At 43.2% G+C, this 16,022-nt stretch overlaps 1 protein-coding gene across 1 annotated transcript; it reads right to left on the bottom strand.

Moving 5' to 3' along the window:
* On the bottom strand, window positions 1-5,197 carry LOC100196685 (BTB/POZ domain-containing protein 10). Its single transcript, XM_014175327.2, is given in 9 exon segments — window positions 1-936; window positions 1,047-1,157; window positions 1,517-1,714; window positions 1,911-2,031; window positions 2,661-2,763; window positions 2,961-3,273; window positions 3,425-3,621; window positions 5,053-5,086; window positions 5,089-5,197. Coding segments are annotated over 9 exon segments (1,473 nt in total). The 5' UTR covers window positions 5,150-5,197; the 3' UTR covers window positions 1-601.
* Window positions 5,198-16,022: the final 10,825 nt, after the last annotated feature.

The raw sequence follows: 16,022 nt of genomic DNA, 5'->3' as shown, positions 1-16,022 counted from the left end.
TGATTTTAATGTCTTTATGTCATGCAGAATATCCAGGGAGCACAGAATCCCATGACCAATCCTATGATGTCAACCAACCCAACCATTACATGATTCAAAGTATATCTGAGGGGAATTCAACAGTAATTTCCACTGAATGGTGATGAAATCAGAGGCTTTTCTCCATGGCCAGGCATCACGCTCTACACCTGTTCCCCAAATAGTTACAGTATTCACTAGTCTTGCCATCCAGGAAGTATGCCCAGAACCACACGTGAAATAAAACTCAGGGGGAGAACACAGTAACACCACACAGTGCACAGCCCGATAACCATTGTAAATAATAATATATTAATAATAATTACAAAATAATTGGGTTTGCTAAATTTATTTCAAACAATTAACAGAAAAATAAATTCCTTTGGTCAAGTATTTTTTTTTTTTAAGAAAGAAGAGAAATATGCCCTTTTGCCGGTCTAGTCCCTTATAGGGTTTTTACAGTCGACCAGATCCTTGAGGCTCTAAGGCTGTGGAGGAGGTGCCAAGGCAATATGGTTATGATCCCCCTCTCGCTCCATACTGCAGTACGCTGGGGAGGGAGGTGTCAGGGAAGGGGCAGTCCTCAGACTGCGGGAGAGGGGGCGTCTGGGTCACCAGCATCGTTGTTGTAGTTGTTGCTGTACTGGGGTCCGCTGGGGGGCTGGTTGGGGAGGATGTCCAGCTCGTCCACCTGAGGGCCAGGGTGCATGTTGACCAGCTGGTCCTGGGGGATATCTGCAGCAGCTGCAGCCAGGTTAGTGATGGACTTGCTTTTGACACACTGGAAGTCAACATGCCGGCTCTTGCCCTCCTCCTTCTCCCAGGACATGCGGATGAAGGGCCTCTGGACGTAGTTGTAGATGACCTCAGGACGGCCACCAGGTCGCTTCTTCACCTTCTCTTTATACGTGGGGTAACCTACCAATACATGGTGCAGACAACAGAGCCAGTGAGTTCGCAATGCTGAATCAAAATCTTACATTTTTGCTCTGAACCCCAGCAAATACATGATAAAACCATCATCTTACCTTCAATGCCTAATCTTATTTTCTTCAGTCCTCTCTCCTTTAAAACTGATTTGGCAACATCTCGATTTTCTATATACTTGAAGAACCGGTATAGTTTTGTGCTGTATATTACTGCAGAGAGAAAATAAAATGTTGTGAAACACAGTAACTCATTATCAACAACTTTTTTTAAAGCAGTGTCAATTAAGTTTGTCCCTTTAGGTAAGTGAACAACAGTTTAATCCACGGCAGAGATGACCAATTAGGAAGATAACATTTTTGGTATCTTATTAGGATCCCTATTAGCTGTTGCGAAAGCCGAAACTCTTCCTGGGGTCCACAAAATGAAACATGAAATAATACAGAACATTAATAGACAAGAAAAAGCTCAAAGACAGAACTACAAACATTTAAAAACGGCCCACATAATGTACACACACAATATCTAGGTCAAATAAGGGTGGGTGGAGAGTGTGTGTGTATTCACTCACTCTGTGAGTACTCTTCTCCCATCTGTGGTGGGTACTCTTCGTCCCAGTCCACTACGTCATCATCAGTGAGCACCACGATGTGGCATTCTCTCTCTCCGCTCTGGGCGCTGGCCACCATCAGAGGCACAACCATTTCCTCCAGGTAGAACTCAAACTGACGCCGGGCACCGTCGTTGGATAGCTCATGCATGAGGGCACCTAGGGACAATGGGACATGGTCAGTCAGGAGACAGCAGTTCAGAGACGCAAACCAACACGCTAACTTCCCAGAACATTTTCATCAGTCTTATGGGAACCTAATTAAACACTAATAAGGGATATGAAAACCAAGGGCTCATGATTTATGTTCACTGAGCCAACCAGGTCAGGAAGGGTAAAAAGGGGATGTACTCACTGAGGTCTCTGCACTTGATGGTGCTGTAGTCAAAGGTGATGCACAGATAGTCACATGCCTCCCTCAGCTCAGGGATGGAGATTCCATCGGGGCAACGGATTATTCCAGACTTGTAGTAATCCTGCCAGTTAGAGGGTGAACAGAGAAAACACAAAAGGCAGCCATTACAGAGACTGCCTCACTCACAGACATCAGCCCCCTTATCAGCTCCCCCTTCCTAAAAATGGTCAAAATGGCCAACGCCGTCTCCCCTGCAGTACGTACAGATATCAGTTTCCTGCCAGTTGAGCTGGACATGGATAGATTTGCGAATGCAAAAATAAAAAGGTACATCTTTCAAAAGAAATGATATGCCTCTAAGAGTGATCCCTGTTTGTCAACAACAGCCCACATTTGAATCAATCCCATCCTGCATATTCACATCAGCAGCCTACAGCCACTGGTACTGATTATTGTACTTGTTCTCAGGACACTCATAGCCTCAGTGGACAACTCATGGCATCTACTCTATTCTATAATAACAGTCTGAGGTTGACTCTATAGCCTTGAGTACATGTTTTTGGCTACAAATAAGTTAATCAATTCAGGATTACTATGAGTAGCAGGCTGCCCCTTGTGGCTCAGAAGAGCAAAGGTTAGCAACGACAACACCCGATCAAGGAATTATTTTCTTCAAGTAAAAACAGTCAATAATTGACCAAGCTAGTAAAAGGGAGTGTTGTACTTGGTAATACAGTACTATTGACTGACCAGGATGGCTCGGAACACTGTAGAGCTGATGCCCTCGGCGACTTCATACTCTCCTTTTTCATTGGGCCGTGTGAAATTGTGTTCCCTTCCAGATCCAAACATTCTGCAAGAAACCACAAAACAGGTCACATTTCCAAGGGGTCACATTTAAGTGTTGTTCAGCGTTCATACAATAAAAAAAGCTAAAGGAAAAAACCCATGTAGGTGACTTCCTCCTCATATAACCATACTGGTAAAACAAAACTTGATACGGATTGATAATTTCACCATAACAAAGTACAACAATGAGGTCAGCCCTACCTGCCCAGCATGGTGTTGGGCTGTGCTGTGAAGATTGAAGGGTCCACCACGAACCGTGTGTTATCTACTATAAGAGTGACCCTCTCGGAGCCTGAGGTCCGGATGCTGCGGGTACCCAGGCCCGTGCCCAGTCCCTCCTTGCTATTCTCATAGACAAACACCATCTCTCCCACCCCCAGGCTCTTAAAGCAGCCCTCAGTGCTGGACAGGCTGCTGTTACGGCTGCTGACCAGCCCGCTGCTACTGGAGCCGCTGGGGGAAATCCTCTGAGGACGGGGGCTGCTGGGCCTGGAGCCACCATCCCTCTCACGGTCTGGAGAGAGAGAGGCACTAACTCACTGGCATGACGACTGACCTTTCTCACAGACTACTCCTATTACATGCCAACATTAGAATCCAACATGTTCTCTTAGAAATCTTATTTTAGGAGACTTGTGAAAGTGTTCTCAGTACGTTCTACTCACCGCTGTTGTGCTGGCGGGTGGGCGAGGTGACATTTCTGATGCAAGGGGTGAGCTGGCCCTCTCCCCTCTCATGCGACGAGTCTCGGGAGCGGTCGCTGGAGCGGCGGCGGTCGCGTGAGCGGTCACTGCCCCCACTAGCACCATGCAGGCTCATCTTCACCAGGTCTGCCTCCAGTCGAGATGCACACGACTGAGCGCTGGCCAGAGCAGAAAGCACACTAAATACTAATTGCAGTTAAACGCTACACAGATAACACACAACACACACACTCTCCCTCTGTTGTCCTTCTTCCCCTAATGTATTATTACAGATTGCAGGTCACAAATCCTGTGTCTGCTGTAACCGTAGAGACACTCAGAACCTCTGTCAGCAGTGAAAGTATGGTCTGGGGCTAGAGCTTTACTAGAATCAGTATTTATCTCTAGAGGTAGTTATAACAACACCGCCCTGACCTGACGCACTGCCTGGAGCAAGAGAAACAATGTAGTCACACACTCAAAGCAATGAGTAACAATGCATCTATACTGTGAAAGTCAGATATTTGGATAGACAGACAGTATAGAAGCAGTCCATCGAACCCAAGAAGACTAACTGGACAGAATGGAAGAAGACAAATGTACACACACAAAAGCAGAAGCCCTTTTATTGTATGCAGACCACTTGTCTAAATGGTACTTCTTTTAAAAGGGAAAAGGCATTAAAAGCAGTATCAAAATGGAACAGGGCCTTTCATCACAAATGATTGCTTCCCTATATAGGCCTACAACCATGAGTAATGGTGTCCCATTTAGTATTGAAATATTAAACATATTATCCCAGTCTGTTCTCTTAATATGAGGGCACATCACATCAGTGAGCCATGGAAGTATAAAAAGGCCAACGTTCCTGTTTGGAGAGAAGCCTAAAGACACACTTGCATGGTCATGTTCTGCACCAGTTCTTACAAATGAGGAAAAATAAGGTCTGTTTTTGCAAGAATTTGCTTTGCAAGTTAGGTAGCTAGTCTCTCTAAGGACTCTTAAATAACTGAACTACAATGACCCAAGAAATGCCAAAGACTTCCTTTCTGCCAAAATAACAGCCAGTAAAGGGCATAGACCATTAGCAAACACTTTACTTAAACGTGTAGTTATAAAGTGTTCATAGCGCTGCCATGCTGTCATGACAGTGGACCTTTAAAAGAATGACTACTGGGAGCGTTATGACAGCCCATCTGACTTTACAGTTATGATAAAAACAGTAGCCTTTTATGATGTTGGGCTCAAGAGTAATCAGCCCTTCATTGGAAATCACAATGGAGAATGTCAACATTATGAAATCAAAATGTATTTGTTACATGTGCCAAATACAAAAAGGTGTAAACCTTACCAAGAAGCCCTTACAAAAGAAATGTAACCTCTGCATTTTTGGTTAAGAAAATATTAGCTTTTTTTTTTAGATAAAATAAAGTTACAAAAATGCACAATGAGTGTGTGACTATGCTGAAAAACATCTGTCTAGCCTATAATATGATGGCCAATATCTATAGCACTATACACATGATCATGGATGTGAAATGCCAACTATCTTGGTTAGTGTCAGTTCTTTCTGATCTTACACACTATCAAATACAAAGTAATTGTCTCACCTCGAGTGCTTGCAGAGTTTGCGAGGTCGGTTGTTTTTCGTTCCCAATTCTCAGTGTCACTTGAGTTGCTATCATATGACTGTGGACGTGCTGCCATCACCAGTTCACAGAAACGTCCAACCCGGATTATTCACCATTCATAAATCTGACATGACGAAGAGAGTCGAGTTAGATATTAATTCACTGGGTTGATTCAGGAGCGCAAAACAAGCTCTAAATATTCACATAACTGCTAGTTATACGTTCAGTGAGTACAAACTAAAACTCAGTTCCCCTTCGCATTCCAACTCTTGACAGCTGCTCGCCAGCTAATGTCACGATGATGCCGAATAATACAAGCTAAACTAATGGTGGCTAACTAGCTAGCTAACAATGATGATACTAGCACCCAAACTAACTAATGTGATCACAACATAGCCAGCAGTAAATTAGTTACCAGTCCAGGCTAGTAAATAGCAGATGGTTTAGAATGCTTGCAATATATATGTTTAGGTAGCCAGCAGTGGCTACCTATGTGAAGCTGGACACAGTGAGGATTAGCCACAATAGTGGAATTTGCGAGTAGCCTTCAAGATAAAAGTCCCCCATTGAAAGCGATGCAAACGGATACATATAGCGGAATCAGGCCATATTTGGACAAGATAATGCTAAACAAGTTCAAAATGTTGTTATATAATCTTAACAAAAGACAATAATTAGTTAATTTGACGAAACAAAGTAAAAATCTGTTGAAATCGCATTGTGGCTTCATTAGACTTCAGAATTGTGGGGCAACAGGTAGCCTAGTGGTTAGCACGTTGGGCCAGTTAGCGAAAGGTTGCTAGATCAAATCCCCGAGTGGACAAAGTACAAATCTGCCATTCTGACCCTGAATAAGGTAGTTAAGCTGCTGTTCCTAGGTTGTCATTGCAAATAAGAATTTGTTCTTAACTGACTTGCCTAGTTAAAAATTGTAATTGGGGCATACTTATAAAGTCTACACCCCCCTTGGATTTCTTCACATTTTGTGTTACAAAGTCGGATTAAAATGGATGTGTCATTTCTTGCTCAACGATCTACACAAAATACTCTGTCAAAGTGGAAGAAGAATCTTTATTTTTTATTTTTTTATTTATGTAATACCTTCATTAGATAAGTATTCACCCACTTGAGTCAATACACGTTAGAAACTCATTTGGCACAGATTACAGCTATTAGTCTTCTTGGGTAAGTCTCATAAGAGCTTTGCACACCTGTATTGTGCAATATTTGCCCATTATTCTTTTCAAAATTCTTCAAGCTCTGTCAAGGTGCTGGGGATCATGGCTAGACAGCAATTTTCAAGTCTTGCCATAGATTTTCAAGCAGATTTAGGTCAAAACTAACTTGGCCACTCAGGAACATACACTTCTTCTTGGTAAGCAACTCCAGTGCATATTTGGCTTATTGTCCTGTTGAAAGGTGAATTCCCCTCCCAGTGTCTGGTGTAAAGCAGACAAACAGGTTTTCCTCTAGGATTTTGTTTCTTTTCATCCTGAAAAACTCATACCCATACCATGCTGGAGCCAGCACCATGCTTGAAAATAAGGAGGCAGTTAATTCAGTGATGCATTCCTTTGCTGTGTTTTTTTTGCAGTATTACTTTAGTGCCTTGATGCATACATGTTGTGGAATATTTGTATTCTGTATATTTAAATTGTTCTTTTCACTCTGTCATATAAGTCATTATTGTAGAGTCACTACAATGTTGTTCATCTATCTTCAGTTTTCTCCGATCACAGCCTTTGAACTCCGTAGCTGTTTTAAAATCACTGATGACCTCACGGTGACATCCCTAAGCAGTTTCCTTCCTGTCATGCAGCTCAGTTCAGAATGACGACTTAGTCTGATGTGTCTGGATGGTTTAATATATCATCCATAGCAATAATTATTAACTTAACCATGCTTAACGTTATATTCACTATCTGATCTGTTATTGTTACCCATCACTGCCCTTCCTTATGAGGCTTTTAAAAAGCTCCCTGGTCTTTGTAGTTGAATCTGTGAAATTCAATATTTGACTAAGGGACCTTATGGATATACAGTACCAGCCAAAAGTTTGCCAAGAGCGCGCAAAGCTGTCATCAAGGCAAAGGGTGGCTATTTGAAAAATCTAAAATATGAAATATATTTTGATTTGTTAAACACTTTTTTGGTTAATACATGATTCCATATGTGTTATTGCATAGTTTTGATGTCTTCACTATTATTCTACAATGTAGAAAATAGTAAAAAAAAAAAAAAATAAAAAAAAAAATTGAATGAGTAGGTGTGTCCAAACTTTTGACTTGTACTGTATGTATGGGGGACAGAGGAAGGGGGTAGTCATCATTTTTTGTTTTATGTCAACCCCTATTATTTCACATATAACTTAGTGGGATTTGTTAAGCCACATTTTACTTCTGAACTAATTTAGGCTTGCCTAAATAAAGCGGGTGAATACTTATGCAACGACTATATTTTAGTTAAACATTTTATTAGTTTGTAGGATTCTCTTTTCAATTTGACAGAGTATTTTATGTAGATCAATGAGAAAAAATTATATATTTCAATCCCACTTTGTAATACAACAAAATGTGAAAAAAGTTCAAGGGGGTGTATGTAGACTTTCTACAGGCACTGAGTACAAAACATTAGGAACACCTGCTCTTTCATTGACATTGACTGACCATGTGAATCCAGGTGAAAGCTATGATCCCTTATTGGATGTCATCTGTTAAAGCCACTTCAATCAGTGTAGATGAAGGGGAGGAGACAGGTGCATCCTGTTTCCATTGATCATCCTTGAGATGTTTCTACAACTTGATTGGAGTCCACTTGTGGTAAATTCAATTGATTGGACATGGTTTGGAAAGGCATACACCTGTCTATATAAGGTCCCACAGTTGACAGTGCATGTCAGAGCAAAAACCAAGCCATGAGGTCAAAGGAATTGTCTGTAGAAGTCTGAGACAGGACTGTGTTGAGGCACAGATCTGGGGAAGGGTACCAAAAAATGTCTGCAGCGTTGAAGGTCCCCAAGAACACAGTGGCCTCCATCCTTCTTAAATAGAAGAAGTTTGGAACCACTAAGACTCTTCCTAGAGCTGGCTGCCCGGCCAAACTGAGCAATCGAGGCAGAAGGACCTTGGTCAGGGAGGTGACCAAGAACCCAATGGTCACTCTGACAGAGCTCCAGAGTTCCTCTGTGGAGATGGGAGAACCTTCCAGAAGGACAAATATCTCTGTAGCACTCCACAAATTAGGCCTTTATGGTAGAGCGGCCAAACGGAAGCCACTCCTCCTAAAATTTGCCAAAAGGCACCTAAAGGAATCTCAGACCATGAGAAACAAGATTCTCTGGTCTGAAGAAACCAAGATTGAGCGCTTTGGCCTGAATGCCAAGCGTCACGTCTGGAGGAAACCTGGCACCATCCCTTCGGTGTTTGGATGTTTTTCAGCGGCAGGGACTGGGAGACTAGTCAGGTTTGAGGGAAAGATGAATGGAGGAAAGTACAGAGAGATCCTTGATGAAAACCTGCTCCAGAGTGCTCAGGACCTCAGAAGGTTCACCTTCCAACAGGACAATGACCCTAAGCACACAGCCAAGACAACACAGCAGTGGCTTCGGGACAGGTCTCAATGTCCTTGAGTGGCCCTGCCAGAGCCTGAACCCGATCGAACATCTCTTGAGACCTGAAAATAGCTGTGCAGCGACGCTCCCCATCAAACCTGACAGAGCATGAAAAGATCTGCAAAGAATGGGAGAAACTCACCAAATACAGGTGTGCCAACCTTGTAGCTTCACAGCCTCAAGTCTTCTTGGGTGTAATCGCTACAAAATGGTGCTTCAACAAAGTACTTAGTCAAGGGTCTGAATACTGAATGTGACATCAGTTTTATTTTCTAGAAATTTGCAAAAATGTCTAAACCTGTTTTTGATTTGTCATAAGGGGTGTTGTGTGTAGATTAATGATACATAAAAATATATATTTTAGAATAAGGCTGTAATGTGACAAAGTCAAGGGATCTGAATACTTTTTGAATGCACTGTATAGCCTTATCCCATTTTAAGGACCAAAGATTCATAGGTATCAGCTGACTCGGTGACATCCACAGATTACAATTCTGAAGAGTTCACACAAATATTAGCGTCGTAGCTCTTATTGCGAGACTAAACACTGTATAGTGAGAAGATTTCCAACAGTTAACTAATATGCGCTATAATGCTAATATCTGTGTAAACACTTCAGAAGTGTCATCTGTGGGTGTCACTGAGTAGGCTGATACCTATGGATCTTGGTCATGAAATGGGGTAAGGTATACATTGCAATATAATTGTTCAATACAAATCAAAGTTTGTCACGTGCGCCGAATACAACAGTGAAATGCTTACTTACAAGCCCTAACCAACTGTGCAATTGTACATAGGTTGTAGGGGTGAAATGGTACACGTATTCATACTGAACCGTTCGGTACGGGGTCCTCGGTTTGGTCCACACTGTGAACCTGAATAAAAACATACAAAATACATTTTAAAAAACTACTAAAAGGCTATGCCTACGCTGTGTTGTATGCCACTGCCTCTTGAGTAAAACTGAGCTGAAAAAAACCCAAACATTGTAGGCTATTCCATTAACTAGAGCCTTGTAATCAAAATTCAAATCTTAACTGGCATATTTCAAACTATACTTTTGTGAGGTGCAGCCGGCAACTACTTCGGCACAATGGCGAGTGGTGGGGTCGATAAACCAGAATTAGAGGATCCTCCATCATCGTTGAAATCTCCAGTTTGGAAACATTTTGACTCCACAGTAGATTACAACGATGATGGACAGAGTTGTGGATAAAACGTTAACCTCACTAGGGTAGGGGGCACTATTTTCACCTCCGAATGAAAATCATGCCCAAAGTAAACTGCCTGCTACTCAGGCCCAGAAGCTAGGATATGCATATAATAGATTTATGCATAGATTTGGATAGAAAACTCTAAAGTTTCCAAAACTGTTAAAATAATGTCTGTGAGTATAACAGAACTGATATGGCAGGTGAAAACCTGAGAAAAAACCATTCAGGAAGTTGGATTCTTTTTATTTTTGTAGTTTTCTATTGAATGCCATGACAGTATCCATTGACTTAGGACTCAAATTGCAATGCCTATGGCTTCCACTAGATGTCAAGTCTTTAGAAATTGTTTCAGGCTTGTATTCTGAAAAATGAGGGAGTAAGACCAGTCTGAATGAGTGGACCCTGCAGTGTCCCAGAGGTTTTCCATGCGTACGACTGAGAGCACACCTTTCTTGTTTTACTTTTATATTGACAAAGCTTTTGTCCGGTCGAAATGTTATTGATTATTATGACTAAAAACAACCTGAGGATTGATTATTAACATCGTTTGACATGTTTCTACAAACTTTACTGATACTTTTCGGATTTTTCATCTGTCTGTTGTGACTGCCTTTGAGCCTGTGGATTACTGAACAAAACGCACAAACAAAACTGAGGTTTTTGCATATAAAGAGGGACTTTATGCATATAAAGAGGGACTTTAGTGGGTTGAGTGACTGACGTGGTCTTCCTGTCTGGGTTGGCGCCCCCCCTTGGGTTGTGCCGTGGCGGAGATCGTTGTGGGCTATACTCGGCCTTGTCTTAGGACGGTAAGTTGGTGGTTGGAGACATCCCTCTAGTGGTGTGGGGGCTGTGCTTTGGCAAAGTGGGTGGGGTTATATCCTGCCTGTTTGGCCCTGTCCGGGGGTATCATCGGATGGGGCCACAGTGTCTTCTGATCCCTCCTGTCTCAGCCTCCAGTATTTATGCTGCAGTAGTTTATGTGTCGGGGGGCTAGGGTCAGTCTGTTACATCTGGAGTATTTCTCTTGTCTTATCCGGTGTCCTGTGTGAATTTAAATATGCTCTCTCTAATTCTTCTCTTTCTCTCTTTCTGTCTTTCTCTCGGAGGACCTGAGCCCTAGGACCATGCCTCAGGACTACCTGGTATGATGACTCCTTGCTGTCCCCAGTCCACCTGGCCGTGCTGCTGCTCCAGTTTCAACTGTTCTGCCTGCGGCTATGGAACCCTGACCTGTTCACCGGACGTGCTTGTTGCACCCTCGACAACTACTATGATTATTATTATTTGACCATGCTGGTCATTTATGAACATTTTAACATCTTGACCATGTTCTGTTATAATATCCACCCTGCACAGCCAGAAGAGGACTGGCCACCCCTCATAGCCTGGTTCCTCTCTAGGTTTCTTCCTAGGTTTTTGGCCTTTCTAGGGAGTTTTTCCTAGGGAGTTTTTCCTAGCCACCGTGCTTCTTTCACATGCTTTGCTTGCTGTTTGGGGTTTTAGGCTGGGTTTCTGTACAGCACTTTGAGATATCAGCTGATGTACGAAGGGCTATATAAATAAATTTGATTTGATTTGACTTTATCGAACAAAACGAACATTTATTGAGTAAATGGGAGTCTTGTGAGTGCAACCATTTGAAGTTCATCAAAGGTAAGTGATTAATTTTATCACTATTTCTGACTTGTGTAACTCCTCTACTTGGCTGGTAACTGTTTGTAATGATTTGTCTCCTGGGCGCTGTTCTCAGATAATCGCATGGTATGCTTTCGCCATAAAGCCTTTTTGAAATCTGACACCGTGGTTGGATTAACAAGAAGTTCATCTTTAAACCGATGTATAACACTTGTATGTTTTATGAATTTTTATAATGAGTATTTCTGTTTTTGAATTTGGCGCTCTGCAATTTCACTGGATGTTGGCCAGGTGGGACGGTAGCATGCCACACCACCTAGAGAGGTTAACAGTATGTCACCACTGCTCATCGAGAATAGCATATGCAGAGTGGCATGTGTAGTTTGTTGTTGTTTTTGGGCTATCACAAGTCATCAAAGTGGCCTTACAGTCAGAGCCTCAGCGTGTGGCAAAGCAAGTTAGGAGATATTTAAATCAATGGAAGATGGAACTAAAAGTTAAATGAGAAGGATATGCTTTAACGACCAAGAGACAACAATTAGGCTGCTACTTAATAATATGAATAGAAGTAATATTTAGAACTGTAGGACAGGTAAAAAGTGCATGCAGCCTCAATTAGCCTAGCTAGCTAACTAGTGTTTCTCGGTTTGATGCAGTCAGAACAGGTACAACGTAATCATATTGGATGATAACTTAGCTATGACAAGCTAGAAGTTAGTCTACTAGAGCGCATCGGCTTGGTATGGTTGGTTTCTCTCTCCCTCCCCCCACATTGCTCCCCGTGTCACTTGCTCACAGTACACACACAAAGCCCCTCCATCTGCTACAGTGGCACCTCTTTCTACCTCACGCTTTATCAACTCTGGTTAATAAAGTAGTTTATAAATGGACTTTTCGGCTGCTGCCTCCCTCACTCGGATCGGGTCTAGATCCGACCAGGTCTATACGGAACTGGTCTAGTTGTCTTCGGGTCCGTTCGGAACAGGTCTTTATATTTAACATTTTATTTATGCATATCGAGTGGGAAAGCCCCAGGTCCAACATTTTGGACCCCTGAAGACTACTTGAGAGGCCCAAAATAAATATGTCACAACAGACAATGCCAGGAATATTGTGATTGCTGTTACAGAAGCTGGACTCTGGCCACAAATAGGCTGCTTTTTGTTTTGAGTCTTTTGCCAAAAACAAAAATGAACTACAGTAACTGTTGGCATTTCAATTTCCTGCTGTACCGTAAACGAACCAAACTGTGACCCAAAAACCTCAATAAGTACCGGACATCCATAGGTAAGGCTGCAAATTGCAATATTAATGTTCAATGTGCACAACAGGCTGAATAGTGAGGTGACTTCCCACAGTTAAAGTTCCCAAAAATGAGCTACAACGCTAATTTGTGTAAACTCCTCAGAATTGTGAGGCCCGACACATTAACAGGACTCGTACGCGCTGACCAGCATTTTCAACCTCTCCCTGACACAGTCTATAATACCAACATGTTTCAACAGACCACCATAAACCCTGTACCCAAGAAAGCAAACGTAACCTGTCTAAATGTCTATCGCCCCATCTGTAGCCGTGAAATGCTTTGAAAGGCAGGTCATGGCTCACGTCAACATCATCATCCCAGACTGCCTTGACCCACTTCAATTCGCATACTACCCCAATAGATCCACAGATGACGCAATCTCTATTGCACTCCTCACTGCCCTCTCCCATCTGGACAAGAGGAACACCCATGTAAGAAAGATGTTTATTGACGACAGCTCAGTGTTCAAGACCATTCTCCCAAGACCAGCTGGTACGCGATGTCTAATATTAAAGTCTCGAGATTTTGCTCGCCTGAGGTAGAGTACCTTATGATAATCTGTAGACCACACTATCTACCAAGAGTTCTCATCTATGTTATTCGTAGCCATCTATTTACCACCACAGAACGAAGCTGGTACTAAGACCGCTCTCAACCAACTCTATAAGGCCATAAGCAAAGAAGAAAATGCTCACCCAGAAGTGGTGCTCCTAGTGGCCGGGGACTTTAATACAGGGAAACTTAAATCCGTTTTACCAAATTTCTATCAGCATGTTAAATGTGCAACCAGAGGAGAAAAAAAACACACTCTGGACCAACTTTACGCCACACACAGAGACCCATACAAAGCTCTCCCTCGCCCTCCATTTGGCAAATCTGACCACAATTTTATCCTCCTGATTCCTGCTTACATACAAAAATTAAAGCAGGAAGCACCAGTGACTAGATCAATAAAAAAAAGTGGTCAGATGAAGCAGATGCTTAGCTACAGGACTGTTTTGCTAACACAGACTGGAATATGTTCCGGGATTCCTCCGATGGCATTGAGGAGTACACCACATCAGTCATCGGCAAGTACATCAATGACGTCGTCCCCACAGTGACCGTACGTACATACCCCAACCAGATGCCATGGATTACAGGCAACATCCGCACTGAGCTAAAGGCTAGAGCTGCCGCTTTCAAGGAGCGGGAGACTAATCCGGACGCTTAATGTATAAGAAATCCCGCTATGCCCTCCGACGAAGCATCAAACAGGCAAAGCGTCAATTCAGGACTAAGATTGAATCTTACTACACCGGCTCTGACGCTCGTCGGATGTGGCAGAGCTTGCAAACCATTAGACTACAAAGGAAAGCACAGCCAAAAGCTGCCCAGTGACACGAACCTACCAGACGAGCTAAACTACTTCTCAAATCAAATCAAATTTATTTGTCACATACACATGGTTAGCAGGTGTTAATGCAAGTGTAGCGAAATGCTTGTGCTTCTAGTTCCGACGATGCAAGTAATATAACCTAACAATTTCACAACAACTACAAGTGTAAAGGAATGAATATGTACATAAAAATATATAAATGAGTGATGGCCGAACGGCATAGGCAAGATGCAGTAGATGGTATAGAGCTCACTTCGAGGCAAATAACACTGAAACATGCATGAGAGCACCAGCTGTTCCGGAAGGCTGTGTAATCACTCTATCTGCAGCCAATGTGAGTAAGACCTTTAAACAGGTCAACATTCACAAGGCCGAAGGGCCAGACGGATTACCAGGATGTGTACTGTGAGCATGCGCTGACCAACTGGCAAGTGTCTTCACTAACATCTTCAACCTGTCCCTCTCCGCGTCTGTAATATCAACATGTTTTAAGCAGACCACCATAGTGCCTGTGCCCAAGAACACTAAGGTAACCTGCCTAAATGACTACAGACCTGTAGCACTCACGTCTTCAGCCATGAAGTGCTTTGAAAGGCTGGTCATGGCTCACAACAACACCATTATCCCAGAAACCCTAGACCCACTCCAATTCGCATACCGCACCAACAGATCCACAGATGATGCAATTTCTATTGCACTCCACACTGCCCTTTCCCACCTGGACAAATGGAACACCTATGTGAGAATACTAATCATTGACTACAGCTCAGTGTTCAACACCTTAGAGCCCTCAAAGCTCATCACTAAGCTAAGGACCCTGGGACTAAACACCTCCCTCTGCAACTGGATCCTGGACTTCCTGATGGGCCGCCCCCAGATGGTAAGGGTAGGTAACAACATCCGCCACGCTGATCCTCAACACAGGGGCCCCTCAGGGGTGTGCTCAGTCCCCTCCTGTACTCCCTTTTCACGACTCCAACACAATCATTAAGTGTGCCGATGACACAACAGTGTTAGGCCTGATCACCGACAACGATGAGACGGCCTGGCCATGTGGTGCCAAGACAACAACCTCTCCCTCAACGTGATCAAGACTAAGGAGATGATTGTGGACTACAGTTAAGACGACCGAGCACGCCCCCATTCTCATCGACTGGCCTGTAGTGGAGCAGGTTGAGAGCTTCAAGTTCCTTGGTGTCCACATCACCAAAAAACTAACATGGTCCAAGCACACCAAGACAGTCGTGAAGAGGGCACAACAAAACCGATTCCCCCTCAGGAGACTGAAAAGATTTGGCATGGGTCCTCAGATCCTCAAAAGGTTCTACAGCTGCATCATTGAGAGCATCCTGACTGGTTGCAACACTGCCCGGTATGGCAACTGCTTGGCCTCTGACCGCAAGGCACTACAGAGGGTAGTGCGAACGGCCCAGTACATCACTGGGGCCAAGCTCCAGCCACCCTAGTCATAGACTGTTCTCTCTGCTACCGCACGGCAAGCGGTACCGGAGCGCCAAGTCTAGGTCCAAGAGGCTTCTAAACAGCTTCTACCCCCAAGCCAGAAGACTTCTGAACACCTAATCAAATTGCTACCCAGACTATTTGCATTGCCCCCCCCTTTTACACCGTTGCTACTCTCCGTTGTTATCATCTATGCATAGTCACCTTAACAACTCTACGTACATGTACATATTACCTCAACTAACCGGTGCCCCTGCACATTGATTCTGTACCGTACCCCCTTGTAAATAGTCTCGCTATTGTTATTTTACTGCTGCTCTTTAATTACTTGTTACTTTTATT

Source organism: Salmo salar, chromosome ssa26, assembly GCF_905237065.1.
Source record: "Salmo salar chromosome ssa26, Ssal_v3.1, whole genome shotgun sequence".
Classification (NCBI taxonomy): domain Eukaryota; kingdom Metazoa; phylum Chordata; class Actinopteri; order Salmoniformes; family Salmonidae; genus Salmo; species Salmo salar.
This window is presented reverse-complemented; position numbering and strand designations above follow the sequence as displayed.